The sequence below is a fragment of the Branchiostoma lanceolatum genome, chromosome 15, assembly GCF_035083965.1.
Source record: "Branchiostoma lanceolatum isolate klBraLanc5 chromosome 15, klBraLanc5.hap2, whole genome shotgun sequence".
Taxonomy (NCBI): Eukaryota; Metazoa; Chordata; class Leptocardii; order Amphioxiformes; family Branchiostomatidae; genus Branchiostoma; species Branchiostoma lanceolatum.
In genome coordinates this window covers 4,680,694-4,701,964 of record NC_089736.1, presented here as the reverse complement: position 1 = coordinate 4,701,964, position 21,271 = coordinate 4,680,694, and the positions used below count along the sequence as shown (strand labels likewise).

The 21,271-nt window shown below is 39.6% G+C and overlaps 1 protein-coding gene across 11 annotated transcripts; it reads left to right on the top strand.

The window, feature by feature from the left end:
- Nucleotides 1-119: 119 nt before the first annotated feature.
- On the top strand, nucleotides 120-20,123 carry LOC136449245 (dual specificity protein phosphatase 3-like). 11 transcript variants are annotated; one of them, XM_066449166.1, is made up of 3 exons: nucleotides 121-919; nucleotides 13,320-13,534; nucleotides 19,735-20,123. In XM_066449166.1, exons 1-3 carry the CDS (start codon nucleotides 276-278, stop codon nucleotides 19,941-19,943), a joined length of 1,068 nt encoding a protein of 355 aa, XP_066305263.1. In that variant the 5' UTR covers nucleotides 121-275; the 3' UTR covers nucleotides 19,944-20,123. The 11 variants fall into 11 exon arrangements, with proteins under 11 accessions (XP_066305271.1, XP_066305263.1, XP_066305264.1 ...); XM_066449167.1 differs by lacking the exon at nucleotides 13,320-13,534 and adding an exon at nucleotides 12,440-12,654; XM_066449172.1 differs by lacking the exon at nucleotides 13,320-13,534 and adding an exon at nucleotides 9,190-9,401.
- The last annotated feature ends 1,148 nt before the right edge of the window (nucleotides 20,124-21,271 follow it).

Here is a 21,271-nt window from a genome sequence, read left to right as displayed (position 1 = left end):
GCAAAACAATCTGAAATGTCATTTTATTGTTTCAGGTATTTTGCGTCCAACAATCTACATTTCATTCACCATTTTGTCTTTTGTCGGATAATGAATATTTTACAGTTTGATATTTTTACGTATTTTGGAAAAACTGAGGTGCAGAATTAAGATACGTTTTATTCTGTTCTTTGCGTGTTGCAGCGATTTAAATCACCTTGGCACCATAAAAATATTTGCGGATCAGCTGATCGGCTGAGTCGGCCGGCGGCGATCCAAAACCTATATTTGCAGTCATGATGACGACAAACATAGCCAATCCGGGCTACAGGCCGCAAACCATGGCCAGCTTCGACCGCTTCAGCCGATACAACTACATCGGGAGTGCTTACGGGCGCCTGGGCGGCTCAACGGGCGCGTTAGACCGAAGCTACGGCACCACCAGCTCCGGTACCACCAGCGCCTTAAAGACGATCGGACTAACTCCTACCAAGACGTCCACCAAGACGGTCACCTTCGCTCCAGGAACTCGAGGGAAAGACATGTCTTACTCGGATCGTTACACCTCCAGTGATCGGTATACAAGTTCAAGTGCGCCCCTCTCCAGCTACAGATCCAACGTTGGGACTTTGCTGAGTTCAACGTCCACTTATCGAGACAGCTACGGTTACCGCCACCACGATAGAGACTATGACTCCTCTAAATATTCCTCCAGACTTTCTTCCTCTTCAAACCACCACCCCACAGCGAACACTTCAAGTTCGAGTTCGTATGGAAGATATTCTGGGGATTATTCCACCACGTCTGCGACGACAAAGTCAAGTTCAGGGGGTTACTGCACAGCGGATGACCTGTCAGAGTGTTTGAGGGGCGGAGTTGGGGCTTATATCTCTCACACAAGTTACAACGAAGTCTTTCCCAACATCTACATCGGCGACCAGTGAGTAAAAAAACACAACACTTTTTATAAAGAACGTTAAAACTGAAGTCTTACTGTTGTATTATTGTGATGTTTGTTAAAAATCTGACGTTTTAAAGTCACAATTTGTACCTTTTTCAACATCACAATATTACAATGGTTTAAGATCAGAAATACTTGAAACTTTTCTCATGGGCATTTCAACAAAGTTTTGTCCTGAAAGGTTGTTTTTTATTCAATTTTGCCTACCTTCCAAACAAATAGACACCATGTGTTGAAGTTTTCTTGCCACCAGTAATTTTTGTTCAGTGTCAAAGTACAATGTTGACTTAAGACTGAAAGAGTGTTTTGATTAGACAAATGAGTGTGAGTTTTGAATGGACACCTGATACAACCAAAACTTTCTACTATTACTGGTCAATGCATTAAGGCTGACCAAAGAAAGAGGCGCCCTTAATTAGTGACAGAAAGAAACGCACGCAATTTGCTTTTCTCTTGTCCTTTGTTAGCTTTTTCCTCCTAAAAAGGACTTCTGAAACAGGTGTAGAAGGTAAAATGTGCCTTTTTTTCTTTCTTGCTGTCGTTGCTCATGACAAAACTTTGTTGGCACTTTTTAAGTACAATTGGTTTACTGTTACTAGTGTACAATGCAATATAATACATTTCCCACCTATCACACTTCACAGCATTGCAACTACTACTCTCTAAACATGTTTTAAACAGTGAATAGAACCACAAAAACATCACCCTGCTGTATGCTTCTGATATTTTTGGTTGTCATCCAAGAGAATTCTTTAACCTCCATGTGAGCACATTGCGTTATCCCAGAGAGAATACTTAATCTTCATTCACAACAAAATCTTGGCAACGGTATCTGAAGGAATTTTCTCACGAATTTCCATCAGCGAAAGCAGGAAATTCTTCTGCGTCGTTCAGGAAACAAATTATTTCCTCGTCTTTCATTGAACCGACATGTTTACAAACGCTGAGCTACCTTCACCCTGGCTACTACCAATGGTACTTAACATGCACACCACCGCACAGATCCAGTATAGTGTTACCAGGGCTTGAAATACTTTTTTGGGAAAAGCTGCTTAGGTGACATAACCGAAAAATCTAGCTGCACAGAAAGAATTCTGGGTGCACAACATAAAATGACATAGAATGTCAGCAAAACATAATACTTACAAACCCAATCTGTATTCTATAGCCTTACTAGTACTTCAAAATTTCAAACAAGTGATACATGAAACACACTGCATTTTGTTTTCGTACAGCAAAGGCTTTACAATGCTTTTTCTGATCCTTAAATTTCTAGAATATCCTGTGTTTTTACTGTACAATAGTGCCTTTACCTTTACCATATAGCCTAAAAAAAACATTTAGGTGCACCCACGGTCAAAAATTAGGTGCACAGCTCCAATTTTGGGTACACATACAAAAGTACCCAGTATTTCTAGGCCTGTATACTAGTGTTACAGTATATCTATACATGCGTCATTCCACTGGGAACTGTGACAACTCTGTCCGGGTCCCTAAAAGGTTTCGATGAATTATTAATGCCCCACTTCATGACAAGAGTCCATTTTCCGCATGTTCACATCACTCTACAACCACAAATCACCCTCTTGACCTAACAGTGCCTCACTGACTACATGTAATTCTGAATGGATGGGCAAAAAGCTACTCCCTAGGTAATGTAACTCCTCAAATATTTGACTGGTTCTCCTCTGTAGAAAATAACAAAGGTTGAGACAGACTGGTGTATTTACTGAGTAAAAAAGGTAAAGCTGTCGACCTCGGCTGAGGACAAAGTATATGACGCCTTTTCGATTGCAACATGTTAAGTAGTGCTATGCGGCCTGAGTTGTATATTGCTTGAGTTTTAGCCTCATTTGTGAGTCTCTAGAGTTTCACGTGCTCAAATAGAGAAAATTGAGAAATCTGACAGCATGGCTTGCTCGAAATATGTGTTACAGGTTGTTGGCCACACTTGAAGCCTTGTGGTATAGCTGTAAGTGTTGCGTAGCACAGGTAGCGATGTTTCAAAACCGCTCATTTTCATGCAAACAATGCTCAAGCCGGCGTCCTCAACAGGTGTCAGTGAATGGTTACCATGGCGATGAATGCTCTTGTCGAGAGAGTAATGCCTGTTAGCGAACAATCCTGATAACGGGTAATCCATCCCAGCACTTTAACTCACCGGAGCATGGTAACTGGGGCATGGTTGCTGGGATTGTACAAACTCGAACGGGCATCTGTCAATAGTTGAGATAAGAAGGCTATAGAAATCCGCGTAACAACTTCACACTGACAATCAAAAAGGACCTTAGCTTTAACGGTTCTTCACTTAGCAAAACAGTGGCAGTTTTTTTGAATTGCTTTGAAACCCTATTAGTGACAGTGAAGACCTTTTTGGCAACTTGTCGAATAAAAGTTTTAAGATTAAGGTAGTGTTGTCCCCGACTTCCTACAAGAGGTACAACTTACAGTTACAATTAATGACAATCAAAAATCATCTGAGTTCATGTAAATATTACTACAGTATGTAAAAGTGGCATGACATATTGTTCTACATGTAATTGATTTGGGAATTGAAACATCTTTAGCTTTAAGAAAAGCCCCCAAATTCTTGCATTGATCTTAACAGTAACAAAATTTTTTTTTCAGCTGTCAGCTGATACAAACAATTTCCTTTTGGCGTTGATCCAAACTTGAGTGACATCTGGTGTAATGTTGCATAATTGCTTGTGTCAATGAGCCTTACTATTAAGGCAATAAGCAGTGAGAAAACCAAGCTGCTGGTAGTATGCCAGGGTGATACTTGTAGTGTACAGAGCTGTTGAACTATGCTGCCTATATATCAAACTTACTCACATAGTAATTGATATATTATTCAAAACAATTTTCTGTTTTAACAATAAAGACAGTAGTAAATAGATTTATATGACATTGTGCATTTTCACCATTCATGTATTTTTAATTTGATACTATGGTAAGGTTTACATGCACATCCTTTTACATATATTTTCAAACAGTTATATGTACATTGCACAATATTTTATTTGAAATGTAAGATACAATCGAGTATTAGCTAGCTATGCGTCCATGCGTCTTTTGGACGCCCTTCATTTGCTACACCCTCAACATGGTAGGAGATGTCATCATTTGCATTGATACTGACAGCATTCCTCCTTGTGCATGTTGATCTTGGACGTTACCTGCAATTTTGTGCTGCCTGTATTCCGTCTACCAGACTGACAGCATGTTTCCAACCCTTTTCATCACAAGGACAATCAAAAACGACAAACGAAAAAGAAAAGCTCAGGACTACAACAATAATTATGTTAGTTACCCTTTCTAATACTGAGGAGTTACATGAAACCTCTGCTGGGAGAATGTTTGAAAAATTGTGGCCTGGCTATAAGCCACACCCCGCACACACACACATGAACACCAAAACCTCTGCTTAGGGCTCGTTCACACTTGTGCATATATTCAAGTTCGTATGAGTTCCGTATTGACATTTCTTTGGTTTAGGTAAAGTTTGCGGCCCAACAGTCAGTGTCAACGTTAGGAAATAAAGTCTTCCCTGCAGACTTTACATAAACCCCAAAAAATGTTGTAAAAACTCCCAACTCATATGGACTTGAATACATTGAGCACATGTGTGAATGGACACTTAGAGAATATGTTACATGTAATTAAAAAATTAACAATGTCATTGTGATGAAAAGGATGACAAGTTTGCCTGACTAATATGCTGCTCATTGCATGTTGCTGCAGAGTCTTTGCACGTGAGAAGCACCGCCTAAAGGCTTTCGGCGTCACGCATGTTCTGAACGCATGTCATGGGCCATGGTGCGGTACGGGGGCTGATCATTACCGGGACGTAGGCATACACTACAAGGGCATTCGTGCCATGGACCACGAGAATTTCAACCTCATGCCATTCTTCCAAGAGGCAGCAGATTATGTACACCATGCGTTACACGGCGGTAGGTGGTCACACGCACAGACACACCTTACAACTTCTTTATAACTAGACTAATAAAAGCGAGTATCTCACCGGACTATGGCACGTTGGCAACCTCGCTGCGACCTAAATAGAATTTTGTGTTACCCTTGACTTTATGATTGGAATATTTGCTACATGTATGACAAAAAAGACAACAAAACACACAAAGCATAAAAGATTTATTTTCATCAAAATTAATGAAATTTGTTCAGCACTCTGTCAATTCGCTTGGGTGCAGAGAGGTCGCCAACGTGCCACAAGTCCCGTGAGCTACCCGCTTAAATGTACAAGAACCCTCCGCTGCTGAAAATGGTTCATTCCTCAAGTAAACGAAAAACTGAAAACTGAACAACTTACATTTTAATGCGGACACAGTGCTTTAATCATTCTTCTCTATCCACATCAAATTGCAGGTTTGAAATAAACTTCCTTCATTTATGACAGACACAATCATATAATTATGACATTTATATAAATGAGAAGTACATGGGTCAAAAATGCATACATTATGCACTACACTTTGTCTTAAACATTATACTTCAAGTTTGACAAAAAGGAAGGAAGGAAGATTTGCCTGAATAATGATAAATTCTTAATGTCCCAGAGCCATTTTCAGCAATGAAGGAAAAGGGAGATCTATATTATCTAACTCACAGCAGAAATTTCTCTACTAGGGATGCAGCAAAGGACAGGAGTAGTATTGTTGCTATGGGCGTGACCCACGTTGTTAACGCCGCCCACGGGAGGTGGGACCGGCGCAACGAGGAAATGTACGAGAGAATGGGGATCAAGTTCCTGGGGGTCGCTGCTCAGGACTGCGAAAGTTTTGACATGTCTCCGTTCTTTGACGACGCTGCGTTGTTCATGCATCATGCCATTAGTGAACGTAGAGGTAAATTTGTTTAGAAGGTGCATAGGGCCGTGCCCATCTTTGTTTCAATAACCCTTGGGCCACACAACTTTCTGCAATCGCTACAGCAGGGGGTTAAGTTCACTGGTACAAATGTAAATCGTGTACTTGACTTTGTGTGTTCAGCTACCTGGATTGAAGCTCTTTTCCAAATGCTGAGTGCTAAGCAGTATGTACCATTTTTTATTGGTCTTTGGTATGCCTTGGTTGGGGATCGATTCAGCCCTTTACCAACTCAGCCCAGTTTAACTCTGCCCAACATTAGGGTTAGGATAATAATCTAGTGTTAGGGTTAGGTTTGGAGTTTGGGTGTTGGGTCGAGTTCAGGTTAAACGGCCAAATCATCCAACATCCCTTAGATTATGATTCTATTTCTAAAATCCATGACATATACTAATAGTTCTTTTAATTAATGTTAGCTAGTATGATTCTACTTGCCACTACATGTACATTTATGTAGGTCCTCTGCAGCCGATGTGTTAACCCTCCATGTCCAAGGGGTGACCCATGTTCTGAACGCAGCTAAAGGCAAGGGTGGAGGGGACCACGTCTCTATGTACCACGCTTATGGGATTCACTTTATGGGCGTCACGGCCAGCGATCAAGAGTCTTATGACATAACACCTCATTTTGAGGAGTCGGCAAAATTTATCAGTGACGGATGTGGTAAAGGTGTGTTACAAATAAATTGTGCAAGAATTTGAAAATGGAATGGTATTTGCATTGTGCAAATTATGATAATTGAATTTTTATTTTGTGAAGCATGAAGTTTAGGGCAAATGGAAAGTTTTGAATTTTCTTCAACGTGACTTCTAACAATTAGGAATGTACTAAAATCATTTTATTGAGCTGCATTTATTTTAATTCACAAATAATTTATCACAATGAACAGATTAAAAAGAGACTGAGACTAGATTAGGGGTCAAAGTCTGTGCGTAGATTACATAGCATTACGTAAAACAAATGTCATAAAATGTAGATTATGATTATTAACTAGTATCAATACTTGTAAGAAAAAGAAAAACCAAATAAATATTACAATGTTCATTTAGTTGGATCCTACATGTAAGTATAAATTTAAGAGTATTGAAGATTGACATAAACACATTGCAATATGAACAATAATATGAGATCGTGTAGTCAGCAGTTACTGTATACCACAGCTCACCATTGTGTTATATTTGGTAAGTGCCTTTCTGTTATTCCCCACTACTATAACATCAGCAATCTGGTGATATTGCATGGCTGCATGTTCACTCAGAGCTTAAGCACGGTGCATGTTTAGCATGGCTACTTCCATGACATGCTATGAAGCTCAGATTTTTTTGGATGGATGGGGTGAAATTGTTTTCCATCTAAACAAGCAAATGTCTGTCCTGGGACGGAGGAACGTGTCCTGGAGACAGCCCTCGTCCCATTCCGTTTATATCGTACAATAGGTCCGCCGCAGCGGGAATATCAAATCTTCACATTGTTGGGGTGACTCACGTACTGAACGCAGCGGAGGGTTTGGGCGGCGGGAATTACGCGGCCGCGTACAAGGCCAGCGGGATCGAGTATCTGGGGATCCGAGCGAGCGATTGCGAAGCCTACGACATAACAACCCATTTCACCAAGTGTGTTAAATTTATCGATGAAGGATGCAGGCAAGGTGTGTCTGAGTTACAACTTGCATGATGACTTAAATATGACAAAGTTTATTCATCCTACTGAAAGGGATTGCTGTAACAGTTGTTTAAGGCTGCAGTCTCTTTGGCTCTTTTCGTCTTGTTAGACAGTTTGCACTCCACTCAAACTTAACAGGCCCAAAGACCTCAAACACAGTGCATTCTCAGACTGGGTTTGTTTGTCTGAACACTCAAACTGACGACCAAGTAAGGCATTTTCCTTAGAAGGACATCTGAGAACTGAGAGATGTTTTTCTTGCTAAAGATAAGTCCTCGTCTAAAAGGAGAAGATGTCTATCACTCATCCAGCTATCGTCTTAATCTCTACAGGGTCACATGAATCAAATCACTCTACATGTAATTCTTGGTTATCAAATTACAGGAAAAACCTGACAGTGTACACATGATTGACAATCATCATGATAAAGGAGGGATGGAATTTCTGGCTTGTCTGATCGCATGAAAACTGACAAGGACAATCCTATTTCCAGACATTGATAAATGTTAGATTTTAACATGATAGCAATAAAACATTTGAAGTTTTGAAGTTCAGTGTTAATTCTTAAGGTTTTGAACCATCCAAGATGTTTATAAAAATCAGGATTTGTGGAGAATGGCGCTCTTGGAAAGACAATTTCATTCATAAATTTAAGCTACCGTGTAGTTAAAAAGGGAGTCTCAGACTCTACCATTGAAAGGTATAGTTTACGTGATATGTAATAGGAAGAAGGTATGACAATTCTAAGCTTAATGGCATTATCGTCAGACTACTAGGAAATAAAGGGGTAATTTACAGATGGAACAGCAATTCTGACACAACTGCTAGCTACATTTGATTTGTTACATAATGACACCTTCATGGTAATTCTAACAGTCCCTTTGGGAAAACAGTGTCAAAACGATGTGTTTATAATCACAGTGTACACGTAATTAACATGTTCTTACATCCAACCTGCCAATCTAACAGGTGTTAATTGTTACCCAGGCCTGGCAAAATACTTTTTCACTACTCACCTAAAGCTGAAAAATGCTTGCTGTCACATACATGTACATAAGGTTTACAACTTCACATCATCATCAACATAATAGACTACACTGGCCATCTAAACATATTTATGAATTTTTTAAAGTTTCAAGCACTTTTTTTATTAGCTGTTGTAGCAACTGTATTGGAATGCTTGTCAGTTATCATGTATAGTGAGTGCTTGATTGTTGATATAGCAAAATTGTGTCAGGCAACACAGCAATTGTTGTTACACGCTAATATACAACATGTGTTCAACAGTTGTTACTGCCTTTTGTATCATATTTGGGCTGTGATAATGTTTGATACAGGCGTTCCCGACCGGGTGATATTTTTGACTACCCTGCATATAGGATTCTAATTGTATCACATGGGCTTCCATAGAAAAATTGAAAATTTGAATTACCTGATTCGTAGGTTGTAAGTAAACCAATATTTTTACAACTTTTTTGTTTTTTGTTTTTTGTTTGAGGACACCAAATTATCTCAAGTTCTCTCGCATTTTGCATTGAAATTTATGTTTTTTTGGATGGGTAGGATATAAATAAAATACAATACTGTGTATTCAGTATCTTCCTCAGTTCCAGCCCTCTCGCAGGTCTGGTTGCCGTCGGAATACACCATGTTGTATTCTATTTAAGCATGTATGTATGTGTGCTGTACCCTGTTTAGAACCTTTGCTGAAAAAGGGGCCTTGCTGAGAAGAGAGGGGCTGACCCATGTGTTAAACGCGGCGCACGGTCGGTACTTTGCACGTGTAGAAGACATGTACGAACACCTACAGATCCAGTACTTAGGGGTGCCGGGAAGAGACAGGGAGGAGTTTGACATGGCCAGGTTTTTCACAGAAGCGGCTGAGTTTGTACATAGTGGCTACCTGTCAGGTTAGCTGGTCTGTTGCAATAGACAAATTTGAAGCACAGAAACTGGTGTGGTCATATATAGGGGATTTTGCTCACAAACTGTCTATGTTATTGCGCACATCGGTAAAGAAGGGAATGCCTTAAAATGATATTGCCCGAACCCCTCCCAGTGTCACTGAGCCTGGCTTTTTTTGTACTTATCTGTCGTAGATCAGTCGGATTGCAATCAAACACCTGCTTTCTCCGGGTTCGGGCAATGTACAGACGTGCACGATGACATAGACAGTTTTTGAGCAAAATCCCCCCAATTATGAAAGCAGTCTGTATGGTTCAAATTCTTCTATATTATGGTACCATTGTGATTAATACAAATAAGTGAGCATTGTGTAATCCATTTTATAATTACAACTAATACGTATAAAACAAATTATCATGATGATAACAATCTAAACACTTACCAAAACATGATGGTGTGAAGTGAATAATATCTTTAGTTAAGTTAACTTGATTTGTTTCATAATAATCAATATGGCCGCTCAAATTCGAAAGGGTAGACCTCCTGTACAGGCGGCTGAGAGTGGTGTATCATGGGATACCTGGGCGGGATAACGAACAGTTTGACATGAGTCAATACTTTGATGAAGGAGCAGATTTCATAAGCCAGGCAGCGAGTGCAGGTGGGCAGTTTAACACAACTTTCCTGATATCTTTTTTTTCTAACAGAGTCTATACAGTGTATCCTTACAGTAAACATTTTCAGTATCTAGAAATTTGTGAACAACAACATGAACTTCTAGAGAAGCCCTAAACACATCAAGAACAGCCTCAATGACTCCCAGTTTTAGAACAGCTTTGAACTCTCGAATTTCTAGCTCAGCCTGACTTGTAGTTCTAGAGCAGCCTCAGTGACTTGTAGTTCTAGAGCAGCCTCAGTGACTTGTAGTTCTAGAGCAGCCTAAGTGACTTGTAGTTCTAGAGCAGCCTCAATGACTTGTAGTTCTAGAGCAGCCTCAATGACTTATAGTTCTAGAGCAGCCTCAGCTATATGACTTGTAGTTCTATAGCAGTCTTAATGACTTGTAGTTCTAGAGCAGCCTCAGTGACTTGTAGTTCTATAGCAGTCTTAATGACTTGTAGTTCCAGAGCAGCCTCAATGACTTCTAGTTCTGGAGGAGCCTCCATGGCTTCAAGTTCTAGAGCAGCCTCAATGACTTGAAATTCTAGAGTAGCTACAATGACTTGTAGTTCTAGAGCAGCCTCAATGACTTGAAGTTCTCCAGAGCAAGCTTTGTGGTTCAATAGAGTATACCTTTGACAGCACTACAGATTCCAACCACTTAACCTGATGTTTGAAGGTTTTAGAAGCTAAAGTGGGTGTTAGCTGGTTTCAAACAGAAACTATCTTACCTGACAGTCTTCAAAGTTAGATCAAAACCGTTTCATTGCCAGGTAAGGACTAAGCACTCTTAAGTTAAAGTTTTGTTTTTTGCTGACATTTGAGTAACCAACTAATACTTTTCTCTGCTCATGTTTTGAAGAGGGTGTTGCAAAAAAAGGCTTTGGGATATCAGAAAGATCTAAGTCATGATGTTGACTTTCTGTGCCTTCCTCCTTTCCTTCCTTCCCTCATTCCTTCCTCCAGAAAAGATGCAGAGGATGAGTATGGTATTGGGAAGGGAGGAATAACCCATGTGCTCAATGCTGCACACTGTCCTGACAAGTACCAGCGAGTCTTAGTTCTGTACAAGCAGCTTGGAGTGAAGTATCATGGAATACCTGGGATGGATAACGAACAATTTGACTTGAGTCGATTCTTTAAGGAGGGAGCAGACTTTGTACACCAGGCTGTGAAGACAGGTGTGGCAATATAACATGCCTGTCATGATTTTAGTATTGAAAATATATCATCTGCTAACATAATTCCACCAGGGTACATAATTTTGCCACCCTGAAAAGATACGTCCAAACAGATCTCCAACCCAACGTCCCCCGGTATATGTACTCCTGTATGTCTAAACCTGGCGGGTGCTGCTGCACTATGAATCTCTCAAACACACTGTTTTTAAAGTGTCGTATTTATGTAACCCAGCAGAGGGTTAATGGAGGTTACAGGCATGTATGTTATGTAACCCAGTTATGTAACCCAGCAGAGGGTCAATGGAGTTTACAGATATGCAATGAAATCTGTACTAATGACCACCTCTTCTTTTTGCAATTTTGTTAGATTGTTTTTCCAATCGACCTAAGCTAAAAGAATCCTATGTCTAGTTGCCACTGATAACTGTAGACATTTAGAATAGTCACCACTAAGCAGGTTTGATCATAGTCTCAAAATGTGAAGTGTTGCTGTCCTTGGTGCTGAACGTATAATCCTTGTTATGAAGGCTGTTACTTTGGACATTTGCTATCCATGTGGCATTCCATGGAATGCTGCAGGAATAGCAAATGTGTAAGTTCATATTTCAAAGTAACATATCCAGTACTTTTCTCACAAAGATGTTGTCAACCAGAAAGTAAGGTTTGTGGTGCAATTTCGGTCATCTACAGTAATTTTGCAGCAAACAGCTTATTTTTCTGGATGCTATTTCTTGATACCATATTAACATATTGTCCTGTAATGCACAAACTGAAAATGCCTGTGTAATGATTTAGCCATCCAAATTTTTAACAAGCTTTCAGACACACATTCTGACTAATGGAGCTATAAAAATTGTAACCCTCTCTCTACTCTCTAGCCCCATAACCAAATTACACACATTGGTTTACAAAAGGCTACCTCAACATGGTGAAGAGTTAGAATATAAATCTCCAAGCAGATGTTGGAAGATTGTAACATTTTCTGAAGACTGGGCTTCTCCTTGGCACCACTGTCAGAGAACCCAGGCCAAATCAGAAAATGCTTCTCTCACCCCAACATCTGCTTGGAGATTGTTAACCTTCTCCCTGCTGCCTAACTCTGTAACCAATAGGGAATTGGGTGCCAAATGGCTACTTCAGTGTGCTACATGTTAAACTTGTAGGCCTATTTTACATTCCCTTCCCTCTACTATATATACCAGAATTGCAGCTAGAGATGAACATATCCTAAGGTCTGAGGGAATCTCTCACGTGCTGAATGTTGCACATGTGAACCTACTTTATGAGAGGGTTGCGGACGTTTACGAGCGACTGGGAGTGGAGTATGATGGGATACCCGGGCGGGATAACGACCAGTTTGACATGAGTCGGTATTTCAGAGAAGGGGCAGATTTTATCAGCAATGGAGTTCAGGAAGGTAGGCATTAACCAATGGTTGCACCCCTATGTTCTGACGCCTCTATGTTCCAACACCCCTATGTTCTGACACCCCTATGTTCTGACGCCTCTATGTTCCGACACCCCTATGTTCCAACACCACTATGTACTGATACCACTATGTTCTAAAGGATGTCGGAACAAAGGGGTGTTAGAACATAGCATAGGTATGTCAAAACATAGGGGCGTTGGAACATAGGGGTGCTGAAACATAAACCTTATCCAATAGGGGAGGGGGAGCTTTGTTGCATCTAACTTTTAACCCGTATGAGCATGAAATAAAGAATGTTTTGTGAAAGATTATCTTATGCATTCTGCTAATGGCACAATGGAATTGCAGTCATGATCATTTATAAGGATTGTGACAGAACCTTCTTTTTGATACACTTGTAGTTTTCTCAGAAAAGACTTACTTCATCAACAGAAACATCCTTCTTATTTTCCTGTTTAGCTTTATAGTGAAATTTATTTGCAAGTTCTTGCCCGAGGGCTAATTGCAACATAAAACAAAGCGTTGTAAGGATATACTGTACAGATAGTGCGAGTTAACTATGTTGACTACTTAAACTCGTGTTCTATTACGGGATAAACTACTACGGAAACTACTACTTTATAAAGCCCCTCTATGTATTCTATTGCCTCTAGGTTTGTAGCAGAAAACTCGCAAACCCTGAGTACAGAAGGCATCACCCATCTGCTGAATGCAGCTCACTGGCCCCTAAAGGCAGAGAGTCTTGCTCCCCTGTATGAGAAGTTGGGGATAGTGTACTGCGGGGTCCCAGGCAGGGACAGTGTGGAGTTTGACATGAGCCCATACTTTAGCCAATCAGCTGACTTTATTCACCAAGCGTTAGAGGAAGGTAGGGGGTACTTTAAGTACTCTGTGAAGCCTGATAAAGTGTGACAATCTGTGTAAAAGATTGGTATTTTGAGGCTTTAAGCATGAAACAGTGACTGTCGCACAATGTTGTGAGTATGCATACACCCTTTGGGTGTGTTATTGTCATTGTAGAAAGTGCAGCTTAAAAATTGATTTTGAAAAAGAAATTCTTGTTACATTGTAAATGAAAGTGTAAGCAAAAGTTAGAAAAACTCTTTGCTCTTTTGCTTAATCATTACTGGGACCTGTAGTCTAGGCTGTAACTTGATGCAGAATAATTTGTAAAACTCTATTAAAACTAGCTGTAGTCTAAGATTTGATACCATAAGTGACAAAAAACTTCTTTAGAGTTAGATTATCATTCCTCTTAAGTGTGACCATTAAAAGCCAATCATTGTCATATAAAGTGGAAAATTCAGAACAATTCTACAAATTACCAGCAAATTTCCCAGAGCCATGCTGGTTGGTCTAAGATTTGCATAAATATGTGATCCCCATTCTCTCAAGCTTTAAATTTTCTCTGCATTCTGTTGTTTGCACTAGATTGATATAAGTAGCCACTAGTACAATGTATTTTGCCTTACATTGTACCTGTTACCATCATTGTGCAATAAACTATTTGACTTGACTTCAACATCTGAACCATAGGACAAACAGTATTTTACAATCTTCAGTCTAAAAGAGCCAGTCCAAAATCCAGCTCACACAAAAGTCATGTTCCACACAGAGACAGCAGTGAGAACTGTTCCCGTCTGAGAAAACTCGGTATCAGACACGTGCTGAACGCTGCGTATGGGTCCTGGTGCAGGCGAACTGTCGAGGAGTATAAAGATACAGGGATACGGTTCCTCGGTATCGAGGCTGACGACTGTGAAAGCTACCAGATGCACCCATTCTTTCATAAGGCGGCAGATTTCATTGAAACAGGGTGTACCCAAGGTACTTTAGAACACTAGGGTGTACCCATTTGCAGCATATCCCAATTCTCAATGAGCAACATGGCATTGACTTGGGCATGACAGCTGCATGGAGATGCAATGATTTGTTTTTGTTCTTTATGTTAAGGGAAGTGCAACAACATTTTTAAACACAGAAAGTTTGTTAGCCAGGTATAAAGATAGTCAATGGCAATGTTAATTTGAATTCTAAATCTAAGATTGGGTCAACATAGGATTTCTAGTCCTAGCGTCTTCCTGATTTTGATAATGAAAATTAAAGCAAGTACGTCTAGTCAAATCCAATTCTGCAAAAAGTATTCATTTGAGATTGAAACAAATTATGATGAAGGTTTACATAATACATAATATGAAGAACTTAACATGACTAAATAAAGGCAAGCTGTATTGAAATAAATGATCAATCAATTAATGATTATTAATTGGGAAAATATAATATTTGATATCTCAAATTTTGGAACATGGTCCCCATTCTATCAATGACTCATCAATTACATCGTAGAAACAATTCAATATAAATATTCCACTAATGACATGCCGTATTCCTTATAGGAAGATCAGTGAGAATTGTTACCGACTGAATAATATCCTGGGCATCACACATGTGCTGAATGCTGCGTATGGATTCTGGTGTAAGAAAACTGTGCAGGAATACAAGGACTTGGGCGTTAAGTTTCTGGGAGTGGAGGCAGATGACTGTGAGAACTTTGAAATGTTCCCATACTTCAGTATGGCAGCAGATTTCATATACACACTGGGTGCACTGAAGGTAGATTGTTTAGGACCAGTTTTTGAATGCAATTGGCAGAATCCATAAAAATGACATTCCTTGCTATTTTGGGGCAGTTATGAAGCTATATGGACTGTATCATGCTTCAAATGTTCATGTATGGAACATCATTTTACTTATCAATAATTTGTTGGCTTCAACCAGCACTGGCTTTACAGTGCTACGCCTTATAATTTAGCCATTTTTGCTATTTCAATACCATCCCCTGACTCCCTACAGTTGTACTGTGTTCTTCCACGATACCGGCCAGATACTTTTCTTTTTCCTCTTGTCAGGCTCTAGCTGCAGACACCGGCTTCTTACATGATCTTTAACCTTGAATTCTAGCAAAGCTGCAGAAAACTATGAGATGTTAAATCGGTACGGCGTCACCCACGTCCTGAACGCGCCGCACGGCTTCATCGATAACGAGTGGGAGTATGGCGGCATGGGGATTCACTATCTCGGGGTAGACGCCGACGATTCTCCTCACTTTGACATCTCCAAGTTCTTTGACAAGTCGGCAGAGTTCATAAAACAAGCCAGGAAGCTTGGTAAAATTGGTCTTCTGAATACTGCCAATCTTGTCCTTCTCCCTGCTGAAGTAGCCTTTTTGCACCAAATTTGTATTGGTTGTAGGGTTAAGCAGCAGGGAGAAGGTTAAGCTTTCGGCAGAATACTGCCAAGCTTTAATGGCTGAATACTGAAGCTTTCGGCTGAATACTGGTAGGATTTTGGCCAAATAATACCAATACTGAATACTGCCAAACTAAGTCTATATTGACTGAATACTGGCAAACTATGTCTTTGCTTGAATTGGCTTAGACTGCATTGTATGGCCAGGCTTTGGGCTGAATAGTTGGCACCATGCAGGTTTTGGGTTGAATGCTGCCTATTGAAGCCTTAATTTGGCTGAATACTGGTTTGCTTTTGGCTGAAAATTGCTACCAAGATTTTGACTGAATAAAGCCAAACTTTCTCAGTCAGTCTGTATTCTGAAAGCATTCTAAACATAGCTTTTCAGGTGGCTAAATGTCCAAGTCTCTTGCTTTAATGTTGTAGGCAAGCGCTTTAAATTGGTTGTTGTTGTGTTGTTGTCAAGAAGATGTTGCTGGTAGCACATAATAATGGCACCCAGAGAGCTGGAATTTCATGAGTTTGGATGGGCACTTGTTTGCAGTTCTGTAGTATCTAGTTTATTAACGCTACGGACATCAGATAAACAATGCATGTGATAGACTAGAGTGCTTCAGGACTTAGAATTGCAATGCACCTCAGACACAACCCAAATGTTTCCGGAAAGAATAGTCAGCAGGGAATGGTCTTAACAATCTATAAACTAAGGGGGGAAAGTAAGGATTCCAACTTCAAGATACCAACAGTACAAACTTAGCTATAAACTCAGTCCATTTGAATACTACATCCTAAACAGGCAACAAATTCTTAACTATAGTCTTAGGGACAGTATATACTGTTCTTAGCCTAGTATTTTCAGCTTGTTGTGAATACTGTTCAGACTTGGGAAGTTCAAAATCCGTCCGTTTGAATCTTAAACTGGCAATGAATTCTAATTTATAGCCTTTATAACAGGATTTCCTGTTCATAGTAAGATTATGCGGGCCAGTATTACAAGAATTTATATTGATAAGATTATAATCACAGTATGCGGCCTTAACATTGCTACATATTTTTCAAACTTATCAAGACATCTTGGCAGAAGGACAGATCTAATTTAGCCTTCTTGCTATTTTAGTCTGAAAACTTATCTCAGACATTTCCTTTCGAATGCCATTGGATATGTGACCTAAAGTACCACTGACAAAGTATTAAGCAATATTAAGACTGAGTGAAATAAGATGTAAGTCATCAGAAATGTGTGGCAAGACTCATGATCATACAACAACCAAAAAAACAACTAAAAAAAACCCACAGTTTTGAACTCGTGGTGTGGATCTTCCTCCTTACAGGGTGTTGATTTTTAGGGAGTCTTATAAGTTGAAATGGGATGAATTAAGGCTTCTTGAAGGGGAAAATTACTATCAGATAGGTTGCAGCTAAAGACCCTGGCCACATGTACATGTAGTAGTAGCCTCCCTGGTCAATGATGATTTCATGCTTGTTAGAGGATCTGCTCTCCTGGGTTGAGCCCCCGTCACAAAAGAAATTCAGCTTGGCCAACGTGTTGGCGAGCTTTAAATGTGCATTTTCGGCCCAAGTATGGCCGACGTCCTGTCGATTACGCGGGCTTCGGGCGATTTTTAGAAATAAAAGTTGATCCAAATATTGGCCTTTTACCAGGTCAATACTAACTTCGTCCATGTCCAAGAGATGGTACCATCTCATGGGGGATTTTTAGTTTTTAGTGTTCTGAGAAGTCGCCCGAGATTTTTATTGGAAAATACGGTCCACGCTCGGGCGATTTTGAAAGTCGGCAAGCTTCGGGCAATCTGCAAAGTCGGCCGACGCTCGCATGAATTGTGACGCTGGCTTTTAAGGGGGTGCATGGTAAGGGTACTGGGTGTAGCACCCTTGTTCCCCTCTTCAGAAAAAGCCCTGATGTCAATGGTGGTGACTGCCTGACTAAGTTCAAGTTCAGACATCTAAACCCGTCTGGTTAAGCTATTTAAATACATCCTTATCTCTACTCCAGCTGTTTGAGCTCTTAAATCCTTCCTGTCTGCAAAATATCTAAAATAGCCATAGAGCTATGCCAGACTGGCAGCTAGTGTACTGTGCCAGTAGTACAGGGTCAAAGAGGCAGGCAGCAGTTGAACATGTCCTGATAGAGTGCCAAACTCGCTCTGACAGGTTGTTCACAGCAATTCATGTCGAATAGACAATTCCAGTTAACAGTCCTACTGTTAATCAAAACTATTACTCATAGCACCCTCGAAAGATTAGCTATACTGTATAATCAAACATAAATTGTATTTTGATAACTGAATTGACTTAGATATATAGGTAAGAGATTATCTATTTCATTCAGCGAACTCATCTTAATTTTGCACAATATTTTTATAACTTCAGGCTGTTCTGGTACATTGACAAAAGTTGGCAGAGTAACTCACTAATTTATCATGTGTCTAGAAAATAAGCTCCAACTAAGAAAAATAATTCCATTCTCAAGACAGAATTAGCACATTTCAATCATTTAAAATGTTTAAAACTGCATCCCATCTGAAATTACATCTTCTTCCTGGTCAAAACAAGTGTGGAAGAGCGTAGAAAACTAGATCAAACTATAATTGGAAAATTGGGTTACATTTTCTAACAGAATGCACTTTTCTGTGTGCTGCTGCAATAGCCTGATGGTGATATGTCTGTTGGATATGCTGCATTTTGACAGATTGCATGTATATGTTGTGTTGGCACCTTAGATAATGCAACAAGCAGCATGGCTGGTTATTTTACAGATGGCATGTCACTCCAGAAGGATGGCAGAGGCAGTCTTACTAGACTATGTTGACTCTGGTTATATGGATGACATCCGCGCACATCAATTTTTGTCCGTTTCAACAAAAAACCTTCCTGACCACATAGATTAATTTTCATGATGAAGGCATTACTTTTTTTCACCAAACGTTTTTATTGTTCGCACCCTCGCATCAGTTTTTTTGATTCCCAGAGGATGTCATCTATATAATCAAATCAACATGGCCTTATTTGACTATGGTTGTATTTGCTTGTTGCTTGATTATTTGTATGTGTTTGTTTGTTTGTTTGTTTTGCGAGCTACATGCATTGTACTTTGAGATCATGTAACTTGTATTCTGAGAACTTTTCCATTCTAGAGGAGTGATAGATTTTGTCTCTATGATATCAAGCTACAAAATCTAGGAAGTCAGGTACTATACTCATTTTTATTAGTGATTCAGGGCAAAGTCCTCAGCAATATGTCAAACAGTGAAATATGTGCACTTTCTAGTATATCATCATGTCAAATTTTTGCTCCATTTGTTCAGTAATCATATTTCCTGAGATTCTTGTAGCTTGATTGTAATATAGTATAATAGTATGTACTCATTCATGATAAATGTGTAGATGTACATGTTTATTGATTTATCTTAAAGTTTACATTAACATGATGGCTTTTGCAGAATTTGTCCCCAGAAATTTGACTTGTTATTTCTCTGATAATTTTGCCTTGGCAGAATATTTCTCTAGAAATTATCTAGTACTCATCTTTGAGTTAGTCTCAATAGTGTATTCATCTATCTCAGAAATTTGCATGCTGGCTTCAGCAGAGTATTTTGCAAGAAATTTGGCTTTTGAATTAGCAGAATTATTTCTGGATAAATTTGCTTTTCTATCTGTTGTTAACTAATAGTGTTCCAATTGTTAGACTTATTTATTATAGTCAGTGAAATATACTATAAAAGTGTCCTTAAACTCTTTTAACAACAGAGTTGAATCCTACCATTAAATCTGTCTCTTCCATCTTGTCTGCCCCTCCAGGTAAGGTACTGGTCCACTGTGCCGTCGGCTTCAGTCGTTCCCCCACCCTGGTGGTGGCGTATCTCATGCTGTACCACCGCATGACCGCACGGGAGGCGCTGAAAACCATCCGTGCCAAGCGTATGATCGGCCCCAACCGAGGATTTCTTCGCCAGCTGGCCGACTTCAACAACAAGCTGCTGGCCGAGGGGCGGATCCGTCCGCGCTGAGTTAGAGGTCAAGTTCAGCTGTTAATAAGGTTGTTCATGATTCCGAGTACGCACAGTGACATGATTGTATTGTGTTTCTCAGACACAGACAAAACAGGTCTGGACATTGATATGCAAATTGAGACAACAGTCAAGATGAGAACTGTGTAGAAGTCGGTGGACTTTACCTTTATCTTTGCGGATGCGTAAATGGAATTGTGAGCTAAACCTTATAAATCCTACATGTGTACCATCAGGATTGTACAAAAATGTAGACCTTATAACTTTTCAGTGTTAACAACATAACAACAGAACCTCACCTGTGAACTTTGACAGTTCAGATGAATCCTGGTGATATACATTGGAGTTCTTCATGTGTCCAAGATAAGAAAAAGTGGTAGAAAAATCCTTTCATCTGGATTTGACAAATAAACCTTTCCAACCTTTCAGTGTCAACGAACTTTAACCTTTGACCTGTCACCCTTGACTTATGACACCTGTTATAAAAAAACAATTGATAATCTCTTATAGCCACAGCAAGGTTCAACCTCTAATGAACGAATTAGAAAGAAATGTACAAGAGTATCAAATCATTTTTAAAACTATGAAAAGTCAAAGGTCAATTATGGGAACACACTAAATGGTTTGAGAAAGTAAGCATATGGTTTACTTTAGGTCTAAGTGAAAGCAGTGAGAATTCAACAGATACAATCTATAATTGAAATTTATTATCATGATAGCCTCACCGAAGTGACTTGTATGGAAAAGTAACTACCAAGAATCAGTTCAAATTGAATGATTATTCTGTTCCAAATCGCACCCTTGCTGAATAACTGTGGTGCACCAAAAGGTTTGAGATATTATGATCACCATGGATCTAACAACTGTAAGGTGATCAGTTGTTTCACATATAAAGATGGCAAAGGTATAGATTTATCCAAGATTACTGAGAACTGTATAACCATCTTAGGTAACGTTGGGTAACATAAATTCGGGATTTTTCCGATAATGGTTGACTGAAATCAATCTAGCAGAACAATAAACCATCCTTTTTTTCTATTATTCTGTCAGTATCATGTACTATCTTTGCACTAATCATATATATGGTAGATTTTGTCTCTAGTCGTGCTGACACCATAATATTTCAACTTGAAACTACCGTCCGCCGCACGCACAATGACGGTGCTGTCGGACAGGGGGGCACATTAATTCGGGAGAGAAGATTCGTCTTGAATATCTTACCGCTAATCATATTTTATACAGCAGCTATTCGTTCCATCCTTGGCTTGAGGAGAGTGCTATGGATATAGACGTGTCCAAGTAAAAAAAATACACGAAAAAACGGCCGT